The 17036-nt window shown below is 38.4% G+C and overlaps 2 protein-coding genes across 2 annotated transcripts; both read right to left on the bottom strand.

Moving 5' to 3' along the window:
* Nucleotides 1-213: 213 nt before the first annotated feature.
* On the bottom strand, nucleotides 214-7301 carry LOC136263379 (uncharacterized). Its single transcript, XM_066057889.1, has 3 exons — nucleotides 7125-7301; nucleotides 3907-4078; nucleotides 214-1241 (listed from the first exon to the last, which is right to left on the bottom strand). The coding sequence occupies exons 1-3, from the start codon at nucleotides 7180-7182 to the stop codon at nucleotides 455-457; spliced, it is 1017 nt and encodes a 338-aa protein (XP_065913961.1). The 5' UTR covers nucleotides 7183-7301; the 3' UTR covers nucleotides 214-454.
* An 811-nt stretch (nucleotides 7302-8112) lies between these two features.
* LOC136264939 (uncharacterized) lies at nucleotides 8113-8739 on the bottom strand. Its single transcript, XM_066059706.1, has one exon. It carries the CDS (start codon nucleotides 8737-8739, stop codon nucleotides 8113-8115), a length of 627 nt encoding a protein of 208 aa, XP_065915778.1.
* Between the last annotated feature and the right edge of the window lie 8297 nt (nucleotides 8740-17036).

The following is a 17036-nucleotide window of genomic DNA, read 5'->3' as shown; positions in this document are numbered from 1 at the left end:
AGAATACAAGTCCATTTCCAATGATTGATTCAGTGTTCACGTGACCTCTTTCAACTTCCATACAGTCTACACCAAAGAAAAGTTTTAATCAAGCCATTACTCAGGAAAGCTAGTCTCAAATCAATTAAACCTATACACCATCTTATTCTCCTACTGTGTATAATTCTTGTAGCCCAATGGTATGCATGTCACATGAGTTTGTTTACAATGTAGTAGACGTACACAAGATTGTCATCATTTCTTCCATAAAACTGCCTTCATAGATGTATGTGCAAGTGACTACAATGTTGACTGAAAACCATATAACACACATGCAGAGATAGCTCTACCTATAGGTGAAATGTGGCTACAATACAGAAGTTGATCATACATAATGTGCTGGACACAATGTCAGCTACCTAAACTGTGTAGATAATATAAAATGCACATTGTCTACGGATAATGCTTATAGTCATTATACAGTATCCTGAGAAAGCAGTGGCACATCATCAGCTGTAGGAATATATTCAGGTGGTGGTTCTGATGGTACATCACTAGATGGAGCAGTTGGTATAGTAGTGTAGTCATCAGTAGCAACTGGTTGATAACCTCTTGGTGGAACTGGAGTATAATCATTAGTGGGTTGGGTTGGAGTGTAAGGAGGAGGTGGTGGGGGACCTGATGGTACTGTAGTAGTACGAGTCACTCTGGCTATTAATATTCTTGGACGTCGTTGCTGAGTAATAATATAGGTCTGATAGTTCCGTTGTCGAGTGCGGGAATGTCTCACCAAGATACGTAAAATAACCAGCAACACAACAATTCCACAAACAGACAAGCCCCCAATTGTGGTACCAATTATTGCTCCAACAGATGAGATACCGCTACTGTCATCATCATCATCATCATAATCATAATCATACTGATTGTAAGTATTATCATCATCATCATCATCATCATCATCATCATCATCATCATCATCATCATCATCATCATCATCATCATCATCATCATCATCATCATCATCATCATCATCATCATCATCATCATCATCATCATCATCATCATCATCATCATCATAATCATACTGATTGTAAGTATTATAATTATAATCATAATAACAAGAGATAGTGATAATATAATTGCAGTAACAACTAGCATAGTAACTGCGGGACTGTGTGTAACAGGAACTGAACTCCTCATATGCATTACAGCTAGTATTGCAAATAGCAATTGGAGGTTGTGAAGAATATATATCATACCTGTGTGATAATAAAATTAGTACATTGTGAAATACATCTGCTTAGCATCATCATAATTTATTACCATTGCACAATTATATCAAGAGTACATAACACAAGTACATAGAACAAAAAATTCGAATTTTAAGCTGGATTAGGGATCAAAGAAAAAAAGTAGTGAAACAGGGGAATGACTAAAAAGTAGTGAAACAAGAGAGGTTGCCTATACCTGTAGATACATTAATCATGAATTCAGTCATGGTTAGGGATTAAACATCCAGAGAACCTCTTTTGTTTCACTACTTTTTAACAATTCCCTTTTTTCACTACTTTTCTTTGATCCCTAATCCAACTTTAAATTTCTAATTTTCATTCTACTTGTTTGATTTTACTTTTTAACAACATAATTATGACTACTGAACCTGCAAATACTGCACCAAAAGAAAGAATGGCACCAGGCATGTCATAAAATTAATCTGTGTCTGAATGTGTGCTCCAACAATGAATTAGTTAGGTGGCCACTATGCTTTGTTTCCGCCCATTACACAGCATTACAAACGAAGAACTGTACGATTGAAGTATCTCTGGAATCAATTCAGTCACTATGGGAAATATATGGGCGATAAATGCTAGTTAACATCAAAAGCCGTATTGTGCTATTGCGAATCGACACCTTGTGTTATCAGCAAAAAGAACTAGGACACAATGGAGGATAAAGGGAAGTCCATCATGCATGTATTGTATATACTGAGGGCATGTCTTCAGACAAGGTGACATCGAATGGTGAAGAAATCAAACCCATAGCCTGATCCATTGTCGAGTTTTGCTAGGCTGGAGGCATTAGTTAGTCAGCATAAAATTCTGTTAGCATAGGTATTAATTATCGATCGATGTCTATTATCGACCAACTTCACATCTATTATCATTATATATCAAACACGGAATTCTGGTACACTAAGCTGCCTCATGCTGGTTTGTTTTGCTATCTAAGCAGTTTAAATCAACTTCTATCATGTTGTACTGTTAGTGAATGATGAAAGGTTTGTTTATGACTTATTTTGTATGCACTAGTCTGTTATTCGTGGCATGAAAATGGTATTAGTAGCGTAACTTATCCGTGTTGTTTTGGTTGTTGCAGTAGTGCACATTGAGCCTTACACACGACATTAGACCTAAGAAGAGACAGACGTCAGTTATTCAAAAGGGTTGATTCTGCTGCCCAAATAATCACCCTTCCATTTTTTGAGAAAATCACCACTGAAAGAACTTGGAATTCGTGTCTTTGTACTGTTGAAGGTAATTTTAACCATGATGGATTAGTGGCTGTAGAGAGACAGCCACTGCGGATAATTTATGTGGGCAAAGAAAACGAAAGGACTTGCTGTGGTAGTTGGAAGTGATGAGCATGAAGATACATAGGAGGAAATAGCTCAGAAAGCTGGGTGAACCAAAGTGAAGTCTTATAAGACTATCTAAACAACAGGAGAATTTAATACAAAAGCAATGGTAAGCTGGAAGAGTGTTTGTAATATAAAATATACTCACTTTTAGGCACCATCAACTACAGTACACTTGGTGTTTAGATGTCTGGAGGCTTGTCACATGCTGTCAAATGTTGAAGATACGTTATACTGCTCAGGAACAAGGTGCACATAGTAGATAAGAATCCCATACACAGCGGAGAGAAGTGGTTGGTTAAGAACAAAGAGCTTATACGTCATTGGTTACATTGCTGTATGGCAGGAAGCAAAGTATTAAATACTGAAGTGTTTGTTTTATTAGAAATTGATATAAGTGTATTTCAAAAAATTGCACATAAGACATAATTACTTGAAATTTTGGTGGAATCACAATCAGTACTGGTAGACTATTTTGTACTATTGGCAAGATTTAGTTTTGAATTGTGTGGGAATGCCAAGTGAAATATCTCAAATCGGACAATAACTGATGTACACAAGTTAACGAGTGGACGATACACAACATCAACTGTCAAGAATTGATGCTATACACCACTGTCTTTGGCCGGATGCTACTGAAGAATGCCACTGCCTGGGGAGCTATTATGTTGTGGACGCCTAAAGTATTAAATTACCTATCACTGGGTATAAAAAGTTTGTGTATATCAAGAATCCCATAGGTTGGCATACAGCAGGGCCAATAATCGATTGCTTACACTAAATAGAAAGTTTAATTTCACAGAAATTTGTTGGAAGGGTTAACGTTGCTCTGAAGATGTCTATGGGCTTGGCTATGCCTAATCAATACTGCTGAAAGGAATGGCGGGGATGTTTTGGGTGTATTTGTTGGACAAGAAAGTCCAAACCACGATATACAGTATAAAGTGTGGGAGAGTATCAAACTGGATTACATTCAGGGAACCACTCTAAGTTAAGTAACACCTAAGTCTGTTCAAAGAATAAAGGCTTGGCCTTATTAATGCTGGTAAAACCAATCAACAGTTCTCAATCACCAGTGAAGGTATTAATTTGATCAAAGGGGGACTTGACTCATAGTGTTTTTACATGCTATATGGACAGTTGGATACTCTCTCCTATACTAATATTATGAACCCTTGATATTATGCAAAAATAGCTGGACCACAAAACCATAGCAATACAATACTATGACAATATACACTGTATGACAACACAACATAATATATCTATTTGTACAAATATATTATCACCTATACATTGATGTATAAGTAGCACTGCGATAGTATCCCAACTGTTCACATGCTGCATTAGCAGCATTTGTGTCAAATCCTGATAAACACACAGTACCCCATGTTCCGTCACTCAGTTGACATTCTAATCTGCCTGTGTGGCTACCACCTTCAATCCGTAGGTTATCACAACCTGTTCAATAGTATTCATAATAATAATAATAATAATAGAATGAACACATAGGACAGGATGGAAATCCTAAGCACTATCTCATGTGTACAACTATACTACCAATTCATCTTAATCCTAAACGTCCTTTTGTTCCAAATAGGACAAATGAACATCCTAAGAATTTCCCATATATACCACCAATCCTACATGTCCATCCTGAGACATGTACAGAAGTTTAGTATCACGTGGTCTTGTTATTATATTATTACTATTTGTTGCACTGTGCAGAGCTCAAGAAGAAAATAATAGTCATAGCATATTACAAATTTTTGTGAGAATAATCGACTATTACTGGTACATCTACAGGCTATTCACAACAAAGTAGAAAACATTAACTGACATCACTATCACGAATAACGTTTCATGTTACATGCATTCATATTATAAGGAAAAGGTACTCTGTTATAAAAACATAATCACTACAGGTATTACAGTAGACAATACCCTATAGTAGGAAACTAGCAGCATAAAACTTCACCCTTGTGTCACTCTACATTTGGTATATGTGTAGCTGTAACAAGTCAGCAGAGATACACTTACCATCACAATAAGGTACTGCATGTTCTAGCTGCAAAACTCATTAAATTGTTTGCTAATTTTCATTAGTTGAAGTATAGCTATATGCAGACCTACAGAACTTCTGAGCTAGCTACTGAAGCACCTTCAGCAATATCCATACTAACAACATGCTATCACCCAGATTTTATTCACTATGAAAATGTTATGTAGCTATATTGCACTTCCTGGTCGTATGGCTCGGAGCAATTTTCTCTAGTACTCAAACCCACGCAAAGTACAATATGCTACTATTAGACAATTGAAATTACTCAAAATTACTGTACATTGCTTGGCCACTACCAGCCAGTCTCCGTGAAAAATCTGCTGAATTAACAGCATCTTCCATGTTGTTTGTTAGGAAGATGTTGAATGATGCTGCCTGTAATAGATTAATAGATTTCATCTTCTGAAAGAATTTTCGTAGCTCAGTTATACAAAGAGTGGGTGGACTCAGCCAACCATACTTATTATAATAACTGTATTTTACTGATGTTGGCTAAATTATTATTTTGTAACCACACCTGCCAACACAGGTCCTTTATGTTGTGGTCCTGTTTGGTCACATGCATCCAAAGATTTATTTTCCATTAAATCTTTTTTTCATTTTGTAGTAGTATGCCTGTCAAGCATGGAATCCTCACACCCAACAGAGTATTAAGCAATTAGAATCAGTTCAATTATGTGGTGATCAATTTAATTGTTCCGGGCTACCCTTAATTTCATTGGACACCATTGTTACTCTCAGTCTAACTTACATTCGCCTTCCCTCATATCTCATCGCAATTTATTTATTTATTTTTTTTACCATTGTAGTAGTTAGTATAATGTTGTCAATAGCTAACACTCAAGCAACTAATAACATTAATATGCCAGACTGAATAATACACAACATAATAGCAAGACTTTATAAATACAGGAAATTAACTAAGTGATGTCATAATATAATATATTCGTGTATTATTACATCAGCAATGTGTGTGGTACACAAGTCAGTTCAAATGTTACACATTATTACATCATCCTATCTGTCCATAACATTTTGAACCAACAGCAGTGCTTAGATTTTGAAAAATATTTTATTCTGTTTTCTGTCGCTATCAGGCAGATCACATTCACTTACTATCTGTTGTAAGCAGGCATCGCTTAATTGTTATAGATTTCTCTTTTTGTAAATAGTGTGTTCTTTTGGAATTGTGTACGTTGGTAGTTTCTTTGTCTAACCGTAATGTATTGAAGTCTCAGCTGTATTTGTACTTGTGTAATTACTCTTTGTGTAAAATAAATAAATATATTCTCTTTATGTACTGAATTATTTAGTTTTTTTTGTACTCAACTATGCTTTGTGTATGGTATAGGCTTAGCTATAGCATTTTGTATTCACCTTGTCATTTTTATGACTATATACACAGGAGAATCCTGCTTCCCTGTAGCTGAGCCTCAACTCTGTGGTGAACACTAGCTTGCCTGAAGTATAGTTAGATACTTTATACTTGTCACTTTTCTGTATATAGACTGTGGTACTGTAGCAACAGGTAGGGGGATCGAATATTTCAGCTGAAATATTTAGACCCCCCTTTGAATGCATGCAAATGATATTACTAATAAATTTTGTAGGGGGGATAAAATATTTCAGAGGGAATCCATGTTTCAAACATTTTTATTCCGGGGGTCCAAATATTTCGATATATTTGGGCGGGGAGGGGGACCAAAATAGGGGGACCAAAATAGGGGGATCCAAATTTTTCTGCCAGGCCCTGGCAAGGAATAAATACAACAACAAAAACACACACATTACAACAACACCAAGACACAGTACAGCACAATAATTAGTACTGCATGTTAATGCATTGATCGGGTATACAGGGTTTGCCTTTAGGCCCCTATTTGGTGATTATTAGTTTCTCATCCAGCCTTTCTAATTATTGATGCAGGCGGGAGGGTATTACCATTATGCCATTATTTTCACACTGATGTACAGACCTTGTCCAAATTGTCTTTCTTTCTTACTACAAACATTTCCTTCACCAGCTGATTCTACTTTTGGTGATCGCCAACTGTTTTTCGACAGTCAACTGAAAGCGAAGTCGATAGAACACGATTGCAACTGGCACTGCAGCAATTTGCTAAGGAAAACAGCAGTTCTCCTGGCAATATATAGCGCGTTGTAGCGTTCATCAACAAAAAATTCTAAGAGTTTGGCATCACGTGTTCTTCTGAGCATACACAGAGTAAATAGCTTACCACGCGGTAGCTTAAGAAGGATGCGGGCGGTGGATGAGAAACTAATAATCACCGAATAGGGGCCTTACCGGTACTAGGGTGCGCGATCTGTGCGCGATCCTCCGGCCAACTACGCAAGTGGAGGGACATAGTAAACCCTGACCGCCGGTAAACATGGAAGAGTCACGCGCTTTAACTATATCTATCATACATTTCATCTACAAAATACCTGCTAAGACGGAAGAAGTGAAAGCGAAAATAGTCACCAACTGAAAGCCGGTTTTCATAACTCCTCAGGGTGACGAAGTCAGTAGCTAGAAAGGAACACGGATACAAGTTTGGTCTAACTGTCTCCACCAGTCACGTACGCCACGATCACTGATCAAACAAGAGCACAAACAAATTACGTCACATGGGCTGGTGGGAGTTAAAATTTTTCTGACGCATTGTTTAATTAGCGGCTCGCGCAGGGCTATACTGTTTTTGAATGGGACATTCTCACCTATAAAAATCCATGGCAATATTATGAAAATTCTCTCTAAGTTACCACACAAATCAACAATACGTTTAATTGTTGCAGCATTACACAAACAAGGGTACACCACACTCTAGAGAATTACTACAAATATTTGAATAAACGATACACCTTCCCCCCCCCCCCCACACACACACACACACACACAAATTAGTAATTACAATTCACTAATGTGTAACTTGTTAGCATGTAGCGCTAGCGGATGGCTCAAAAGTTTAAACAACACAAAATAATTCAAGTAACTGCACTAAATTTTACAAGCACACATCTGTTTATATAGTACTAACAGGGAGAAAGTTCTAGACCTACTAAAAAACTAAAACTCTAAATAAGTACAACCTATGAATAAAATTACACACCAAAGATATCATAGTTTAAGTTAATTGTCTGTCCAGAGTGCATATTTCTCAACACTCCTTCTCACTCACAGGCAGACATTTCAATAACTCCATGCAGTCATTTTCCTTAAGTATTTTAACTTGTCCTTAGACAGTCCTTTAGTCATCATATCAGCTAACATCTCATTTGTTGGACAATAGCTCAGTTTGATAGTGCTGTCTACCACTTTTTCACAAACGTAGTGATACTTGATATCAATGTGCTTGGTCTTACTGTGGTATTGTGGTGACTCTGCTATTCGTATGGCTGCTTGATTGTCTTCATGAATAACAGTTGGCTTAGTTTATTCATTGTGGAGATCTTTGAATAGTTCTCTTAGCCAAGTGATTTCCTGTGTTGCATAAGCTAGTGCAACATACTCAGCTTCAGCTGTAGACAGAGCAACACAAGTTTGCTTCTTGCTCTTCCAGCTTACTGGTGCTCCACTCACCATAAACAGGTAGCCTGAGGTAGATTTTCGATCATTTGCATCACCAGCCCAATCAGCATCTGAGTATCCAATTATTGTATCGTCATTTTCATCATTATTTGAATACATTAGTCCATAATTGATTGTGCCCTTCAGATACTTCAGAATACGCTTAACTGCCACCCAATGTTCTTTGGTTGGCTTGGAGCAGAATCTGGCAACATTACTGACAGCAAATGTGATGTCTGGTCTGGTCCATCCTGAAAGATACAGCAACATACCCACGGCAGATTGATACAAGGTAGTGTCAAACAGTTCTGAATCTTCAGTAGCTTTCAACAGCTTTGTTCCTGTGGCCACTGGAGTAGCAGCAGGTTTACAGTTTTGTAGTCCAAATTTCTCCAAGACATTCTGAACATAGGATGGTTGACCAATCCAAATCTTGCCAGCTTCAAAATTTTGCTTCACATTTACTCCAAGAAAATAGTGGAGTTCTCCCATGTCTATCACTCGAAAATGTTTTCCAAAATCAGCTTTGACTTTTGCATAGGGACCCGCCGATTATGCTCATTATTTTACCTATTATGCTATGCTGCACTGCTCAAAATTTTGCCTATTATGCTTAAATTAATGCTCAATATTTACCTATTATGCTCAAATTATGCTCAATATTTATACCTCAGTTCTCATGTTTTTCTAGTAAATTTGCACTTTATGGGAAAACAGTAAGTTGCTGAAGCATAGACTCTAAATCCCTGCTTGTCAAAATCCAAGTCACGGAAAAGATCGATATACTCTAATAGAACAGTCAGCTGTCTATTATTTTCTGACTGTTCTATTAGAGTATATCGATCTTTTTCTATGATATATATTTTGATAAGCAAGAATTTATGGTAATGCACAAGTGTTCTGCCTATTATGCTAGCATTATGCTCAATGCTTTCAGGCACCTGTTATGCTCATTATTATGCCAGCATAATCGGCGGGTCCCTACTTTTGCAATTGTTTGTTGTGCTTTTCCAGCCAGAACAATGTCATCAACATAAACTGCTAAGAAAAGCAAACTGTTGGTTGTGGAAACATAAATACAGGGATCATTGGAACTCTGTTTGAAACCAAATTCTTTCAGCTGTGCATCAAGTGCTTGGTTCCAACACCGAGGAGATTGTTTGAGTCCGTAAATACTTTTCTTCAGTCGACAAACTAGATTTTCTTGACCTTGTGCCACAAAACCCTCAGGTTGCTTCATATATACTTCCTCTTGTAGGTCACCATGGAGGAATGCAGTGGCGATATCCATCTGGTGCAATCTCAAATTATTCATGGCGGCAAGAGCAATTACAGAGCGAACAGATTCAGATCTTACTACTGGGCTAAAAGTTTCATCATAGTCGAGCCCTTCTTGTTGAGAATACCCGTGAGCAACTAGACGAGCCTTGCATCTCTCAATAGAGCCATCAGCATTTGTCTTCACTTTAAACACCCATTTGCTTCCCACTGCCTTTCGATCTTCTGGTAATTCTACAAGTTCCCATACATTGTTGTTATGAAGAGACCCAATTTCATTTTCCATGGCATCAAGCCACTTCTGGTTTGTTTGTGCCTCACTAACTGATTTGGGCTCCTTGAAATCTGTCACATTGCATCATTGTCCATAGAATTCAGTCTGTTTTCTTTCACACTCAGAACGTTTCAGCAGTGGAGGTTCAGATGAAGTGGTAGTATCTGTTGGCTCGTCTGAGTACTCTAGACACACATATTTCTTTGGCTCATGTTGAATTGAATCTTCAAGACCACATTTCTGTTCATTGAAAATAACATCTCGACTAAACACTACCTTTTTCTTAAGTGGATCATACAACCTATAACCTTTAGTAGTAGTGCCATAACCCATCAGAACACACTTCCTAGATTTTGAATCTAGTTTCTTTCTCTCATCTTTAGGAACATGTACAAAAGCTTGGCACCCAAAAATTCTCAAGTGATCAACTTTGGGTTTTTCCCCAGTCCAGGCCTCATATGGGGTCATCCCTTTTACTGCTTTGGTAGGGCTTCGGTTACGCAGATAAGCTGCAGTTGAGAGAGCTTCACCCCAGAATTTGTGTGGTAAGTTGGCACAAGACAGCATTGACCTAACAGTCTCAACAAGGGTTCTGTTCATAAGTTCAGCCACACCATTTTGTTCTGGGTTTTTTGGTATTGTAAGCTCATGTTTTACTCCTTCTGCTCATAGGTGTGCTTCAAACTCAGTGGAGGTAAATTCTCCTCCATTGTCTGTGCGTATAGCTTTCAGCTTTTGACCAGTGAATCTCTCTACCATTACTTGCCATTCACAAAATTTCTCAAAGATTTGGTCTTTTCGCTGTAGACAATATACCCACACATATCGTGTCTTATCATCAATAAATGTCAGAAAATATTCCGCACCACCTAGTGATTTCTCATTCATTTTCCCACACACATCACTGTGAACAAGCTCTAATAACTGATCTGCCCTTCTGCTACTGGGGGTAAACTTGTTTCAGTGCTGTTTTCCTTGAGGACAGGCTTCACAAAAGGTAAGGTCTTGAGACAAATTAAAATCAAAGCCATCAACAAGATTTTTGTTTGCTAACTTTTAAAGGCTACTCATACCAAGGTGACCATAACGTTTGTGCCACAAATCTTCTTTTGTTTCAGGTAGTTTAGCAACATTGACTCTTTCATGGTTAGGTTTGTGGTCAAGTTGGTAAAGACTTCCTACTTTGACAGCCTTGGCAACAATCTTGTGGTTTCTGTCTAGTATATAGCAAGCTGACTTTGTAAACTTTACCACTTTGCCTGTCTGAGAGGCTTTGGTCACACTGATTAAATTATATGCAAGTTTTGGCACATAGAGAACATCATGTAATGTACAAGACTTTGACTCACCATTTGGTAATGTCACTTCTAAAACCACTTTCCCTCTTCCAGTAGCTGTGAGAGAATGTCCATCTCCCAAAACCACATCTATTGGTTCTTTTATTTGATAGAGGGCTGTAAAACTCTTTTTATCATGACACATGTGACAAGTAGCTCCTGAGTCAACAATCCAGGCACATTTCTCATTTTGGCTTAATGCTGACAATGCATGGCTTGCAATCAATCCAGAACTTTCACTGTCTGAACTTTTGGCATGTACAGATACTGGAGCTGCTTTGTGAGTCTTTTTCTTTTCATCTTTCTCCTTCTGACGCTCCTTCTCTACTTTAATTAGGTCACGGCAGTACTTTCTGATGTGCCCCAGTCACCCACAATGGTTACATCTCATTGGTCTTTTTCTAAAATGTTTCTGTGACGCGAATGCACCATCTGCAGTTGGAGGTTTATCCTTTGACTTTCTCTCTTGGTGCAGAATACGTTCTGTAACAACTTCAAACTTTGGCACACCTTCATTTGCTTCGAGTGCAGTTACCAAAACATTGTAAGACTCTGGCAGGCTTGCAAGGAGGTACACAACATGATCCTCCTCTGAAATAGTTTCTCCAGCAACAGAAAGTGAGTCAAACAGTTCAGTCATAACTTTTATATGTGACTGTGCTGATTCTCCATCCTTCAATTGAAGGGAGTGAAGTTTGCGGCGTAGGTCAAGTCTTGTTGTCCAAGTTTTCTTCTCAAATTGTCCTGCTAACTTTCCCCAAACAACAACAGGATCAGTTGGATCACTTATGAGATACAGGAGCGAAGTATCCACAGACAAAACAATATTAGCCAGAGCTCTATCTCTTCTTGCAGCAAATTTTGATTGTTCTGCAGCATTGCCCAGCAGTAGGTGCAACTTCTTCTCCAGTTACTATTTTCCACAAGCCTTCTTTCATAGGAGCCATCGTACACTGTATCTTCCAGGTGGGATAGTTGGTGCCATTTAATGGAACAACAGCAGTAGCAATCTTAGACTCAGCCATAGTAACGAAGTAGGTAAAACAGTTCAAATAATACCAGGAAATGTCTCTCTACTTCAAACTAATACTCAACTAGGACTGGGCCCATAACCTGTTAGCATGTAGCGCTAGCGGATGGCTCAAAAGTTTAAACAACACAAAATAATTCAAGTAACTGCACTAAATTTTACAAGCACACATCTGTTTATATAGTACTACAGGGAGAAAGTTCTAGACCTACTAAAAATAGCTAAAAAACTAAAACTCTAAATAAGTACAACCTATGAATAAAATTACACACCAAAGATATCATAGTTTAAGTTAATTGTCTGTCCAGAGTGCATATTTCTCAACATAACTACCACAAATGAACACATTAATACAGCAACACAATCACTGAACAGTTAATATAGGCACATCATCAGTAGATACCCTAGGGGTATATTCAGGTGGTGGTTCTGATGGTACATCACTAGATGGAGCAGTTGGTGTAGTAGTGTAGTCATCAGTAGCAACTGGTTGATAACCTCTTGGTAGAACTGGAGTATAATCATCAGTGGCGGATCTAGGAATTTATAAAGGGGGTTTCCAGTTTAGAAGGTGGAGATATATATTGACATGAGATACGCAAACGTTTGCACTACATCGTCTGGTTTGGTAAGGTGAGACCAAAAAAAAAAAAAAAAAAAAAAAAGGTCACAGCCTAGTAATAGTACATAAAATATATTAAAAACTTCCTACACACTACTTTAGTAGCTACTGTGACTGCTCTAATTACAGTATCTCGATCGAGACGCACGCCGCGATAATTAAAACATTTAATTGTTACGCAATCATTTTTCAAAGGGGGTTTCCGTGGAAACCAATGAAACCCCCCTGGATCCGCCACTGATCATTAGTGGGTTGGGTTGGAGTGTAAGGAGGAGGTGGTGGGGGACCTGATGGGACTGTAGTACAAGTCACTCTGGTTGTTACCATTCCTGGACATCGTTGTTGAGTGATGATGTATATATAGGCTGGATTGTTCCACCATCATATATATAAGTATCTCACATAGACACAACAAAATAACTAACAAAACAACAAACCCACAAACTGACCGCAAGCATATGCATCCAATTGTGATACCAACCACTGCTCCAGAAGATAAGCTACTGTCATAAATTCCATCATCACAACCACGGCAAGTGATCAAGACACACGGTAGTGTGTCGTGCGGCCCAAGAAGCCGGCGCGTAACACCCGTGAGTATATTGACAGGAAGAAAGAAAACGCAATTTTCGCACCTCCGTAGCTCTGTGCTTCCTTGATGAAACAAGACGATTTTTGCTGTGGACATTCCCTCCAACTGCAGCACTCCACATTCCAAATTTGAGCGAAATCGCTTCGCGCGTTCCCGAGATATGCGACTTCAACAATTGGCTCAGTTTCTTCGTTTTTTTTCTTCTTCTTATTTTTCTTTTTCTTGTCGCACACTTACAAAAATTGCTATAAAACTCGAACGCCATATCCGATTGCCTTGAAATTTGGCACACAGAAGGGGGATATAAAGGCGCATCTCGGTACCAACTTTGGCTGGAATACGATAAACAGGCAAAGAGTTATGAGCGATTATTCACGAAAATTAACACCAATATGTTGTCACGCCTACAGGGTAAACCGCGTATGGGAAGAAGCTGAAAATCGGTGAGTGAATAGGTTAACTATTGAACCTCAAACCTTTTGTGGTTTGAAAGAAATCGAGCTAAAAAACAGGAAGATACAACGAAAAAAACAACAGTGTGTAACAATTACGCAATCGAGATTAGCTAATAAAAATAACGACTGCTTGCCACGCCTACCAGATAAACCGCTTGGGGTAATGCTTTGAAAATCGTTGTACAGATGGAGTAATCATCTTAGAAAGGCTCATCAATGGTGTAGAAGAATCAGACTTAAAGCCACGTAGTTATAACACGAAATCCAACTTGGTGCAGCAAGTGCGAGATCGAGATACTCTAATAGAGCAGTCATCCTAATAGAGCAGTCATCCTAATAGAGCAGTCACCCTGAAGAGAATTCAAGAGATCAGCTAGAAACAAGAAACATGTATAGAGATCAGCTACACACAAGTCACTCTGTAGAGAGATCAGCTAGAAGAAGTTACCTTGTAGGGAGTTCATGCAACTATGGAAATGGATAGTTCAGCTAGAAAAAATCACCTTGTATAGAGTTCAGCTACAAAGAAACCACCATGTACAGAGTTCAGCTACAAACAAATCGTCCTGTGGAGAGATCAATAGAAGAAGTTACCTTGCAGAGAGTTCAGCTACAAAGAAACCATCATGTAGAGAGTTCAGCTACAAACAAATCTCCCTGTAGAGAGATTAGCTAGAAGAAGTTACCTTGTAGAGAGTTCAGCTACAAAGAAACCATCATGTAGAGAGTTCAGCTACAAACAAATCTCCCTGTGGAGAGATCAGCTAGAAGAAGTTACCTTGTAGAGAGTTCAGCTTCAAACAAATCACCCTGTAGAAAGATCAGCTAGAAGAGGTCACCTTGTAGAGAGTTCAGTTACAAAGAAACCACCATGTAGAGAGCTCAGCTACAAACTAGTGACTTTGTAGAGACATCAGCTAGAAGAAGTTACCTTGTAGAGAGTTCAGCTACAAACAAATCACCCTGTAGAGAGATCAGCTATATAGAAGAAATTACTTTGGTGAGAGTTCAGCTACAAAGAAACCACCACGTAGAGAGTTCAGCTGCAAAGAAATCACCCTGTATAAAATTCTGCCACAAGCAAATTGCCCTGTAGAAAGATCAGTTAGAAGAAGTTACCTTGTAGATAAGATCTCCCTGTAGAGAGATCAGCTAGAAGAAAGTACCTTGTAGAGAGTTCAGCTACAAAGAAACCACCATGTAGAGAGTTCAGCTGCAAAGAAATCACCCTGTAGAAAATGCAGCCACAAACAAATTGCCCTGTAGAAAGATCAGTTAGAAGAAGTTACCTTTTAGAGAGTTCAGCTACAAAGAAACCACCCTGTAGAGAGATCAGCTAGAAGAAGTTACCTTGTAGATCGTTCAGCTACAAACAAATCACCCTGTAGAGAGATCAGCTAGAAGAAGTTACCTTGTAGAGAGTTCAGCTGCAAAGAAATCACCCTGTATAAAATTCTGCCACAAACAAATTGCCCTGTACAAAGATCAGTTAGAAGAAGTTACCTTGTAGAGAGTTCAGCTACAAAGAAACCATTTTGTAAAGAGCTCAGCTGCAAACAAATCACCTGTACAGAATTCAGCTATGAACAAATCACCCTGTAGAGAGATCAGCTAGAAGAAGTTACCTTGTAGATAGTTCAGCTACAAACAAATCTCCCTGTAGAGAGATCACCTTGTAGAGAGTTCAGCTACAAAGAAACCACCATGTAGAGAGTTCAACTGCAAAGAAATCACCCTGTAGAAAATTCTGCCAGAAACAAATTTCCCTGTAGAAAGATCAGTTATAAGAAGTTACCTTTTAGAGAGTTCAGCTACAAAGAAACCATTCTGTAAAGAGTTCAGCTGCAGACAAATCACCTGTACAGAATTCAGCTACGAACAAATCATCCTGTAGAGAGATCAGCTAGAAGAAGTTACCTTGTAGATAGTTCAGCTACAAACAAATCTCCCTGTAGAGAGATCAGCTAGAAGAAATTACCTTGTAGAGAGTTCAGCTACAAAGAAACCATCATTTAGAAAGTTCAGCTTCAAACAAATCACCTGTAGAGAGTTCAGCTACAAACAAATCTCCCTGTAGAGAGATCAGCTAGAAGAAGTTACCTTGTAGATAGTTCAGCTGCAAACAAATCTCCCTGTAGAGAGATCAGCTAGAAGAAATTACCTTGTAGAGAGTTCAGCTACAAAGAAACCATCATTTAGAAAGTTCAGCTTCAAACAAATCTCCCTGTAGAGAGATCAGCTAGAAGAAGTTACCTTGTAGAGAGTGAAGCTACAAACAAATCATCCTATTGAAAGATCAGCTAGAAGAAGTCACCTTGTAGAAATTTCAGTTACAAAGAAACCACCATGTAGAGAGTTCAGCTACAAACTAGTCACCTTGTAGAGACATCAGCTAGAAAAGTTACCTTGTATAGAGTTCAGCTACAAACAAATCACCCTGTAGAGAGATCAGCTAGAAGAAATTACCTTGTAGAGAGTTCAGCTACAAAGAAACCATTCTGTAAAGAGCTCAGCTGCAAACAAATCACCTGTACAGAATTCAGCTCCAAACAAATCACCCTGTAGAGATATCAGCTAGAAGATATTACCTTGTAGATAGTTCAGCTACAAAGAAACCATCATTTAGAAAGTTCAGCTTCAAACAAATCTCCCTGTAGAGAGATCAGCTAGAAGAAGTTACCTTGTAGAGAGTGAAGCTACAAACAAATCATCCTATTGAAAGATCAGCTAGAAGAAGTCACCTTGTAGAAATTTCAGTTACAAAGAAACCACCATGTAGAGAGTTCAGCTACAAACTAGTCACCTTGTAGAGACATCAGCTAGAAAAGTTACCTTGTATAGAGTTCAGCTACAAACAAATCACCCTGTAGAGAGATCAGCTAGAAGAAATTACCTTGTAGAGAGTTCAGCTACAAAGAAACCATTCTGTAAAGAGCTCAGCTGCAAACAAATCACCTGTACAGAATTCAGCTCCAAACAAATCACCCTGTAGAGATATCAGCTAGAAGATATTACCTTGTAGATAGTTCAGCTACAAACAAATCACCCCTGTAGAAAGATCAGTTAGAAGAAGTTACCTTTTAGAGAGTTCAGCTACAAAGAAACCATTCTGTAAAGAGCTCAGCTGCAAACAAATCACCTGTACAGAATTCAGCTACAAACAAATCACCTGTAGAGAGTTCAGCTACAAACAAATCTCCC

Source organism: Dysidea avara, chromosome 8, assembly GCF_963678975.1.
Source record: "Dysidea avara chromosome 8, odDysAvar1.4, whole genome shotgun sequence".
Taxonomy (NCBI): Eukaryota; Metazoa; Porifera; class Demospongiae; order Dictyoceratida; family Dysideidae; genus Dysidea; species Dysidea avara.
The sequence above is the reverse complement of the archived record's forward strand: the minus strand, read 5'-3'. Positions and strand labels throughout refer to the sequence as shown.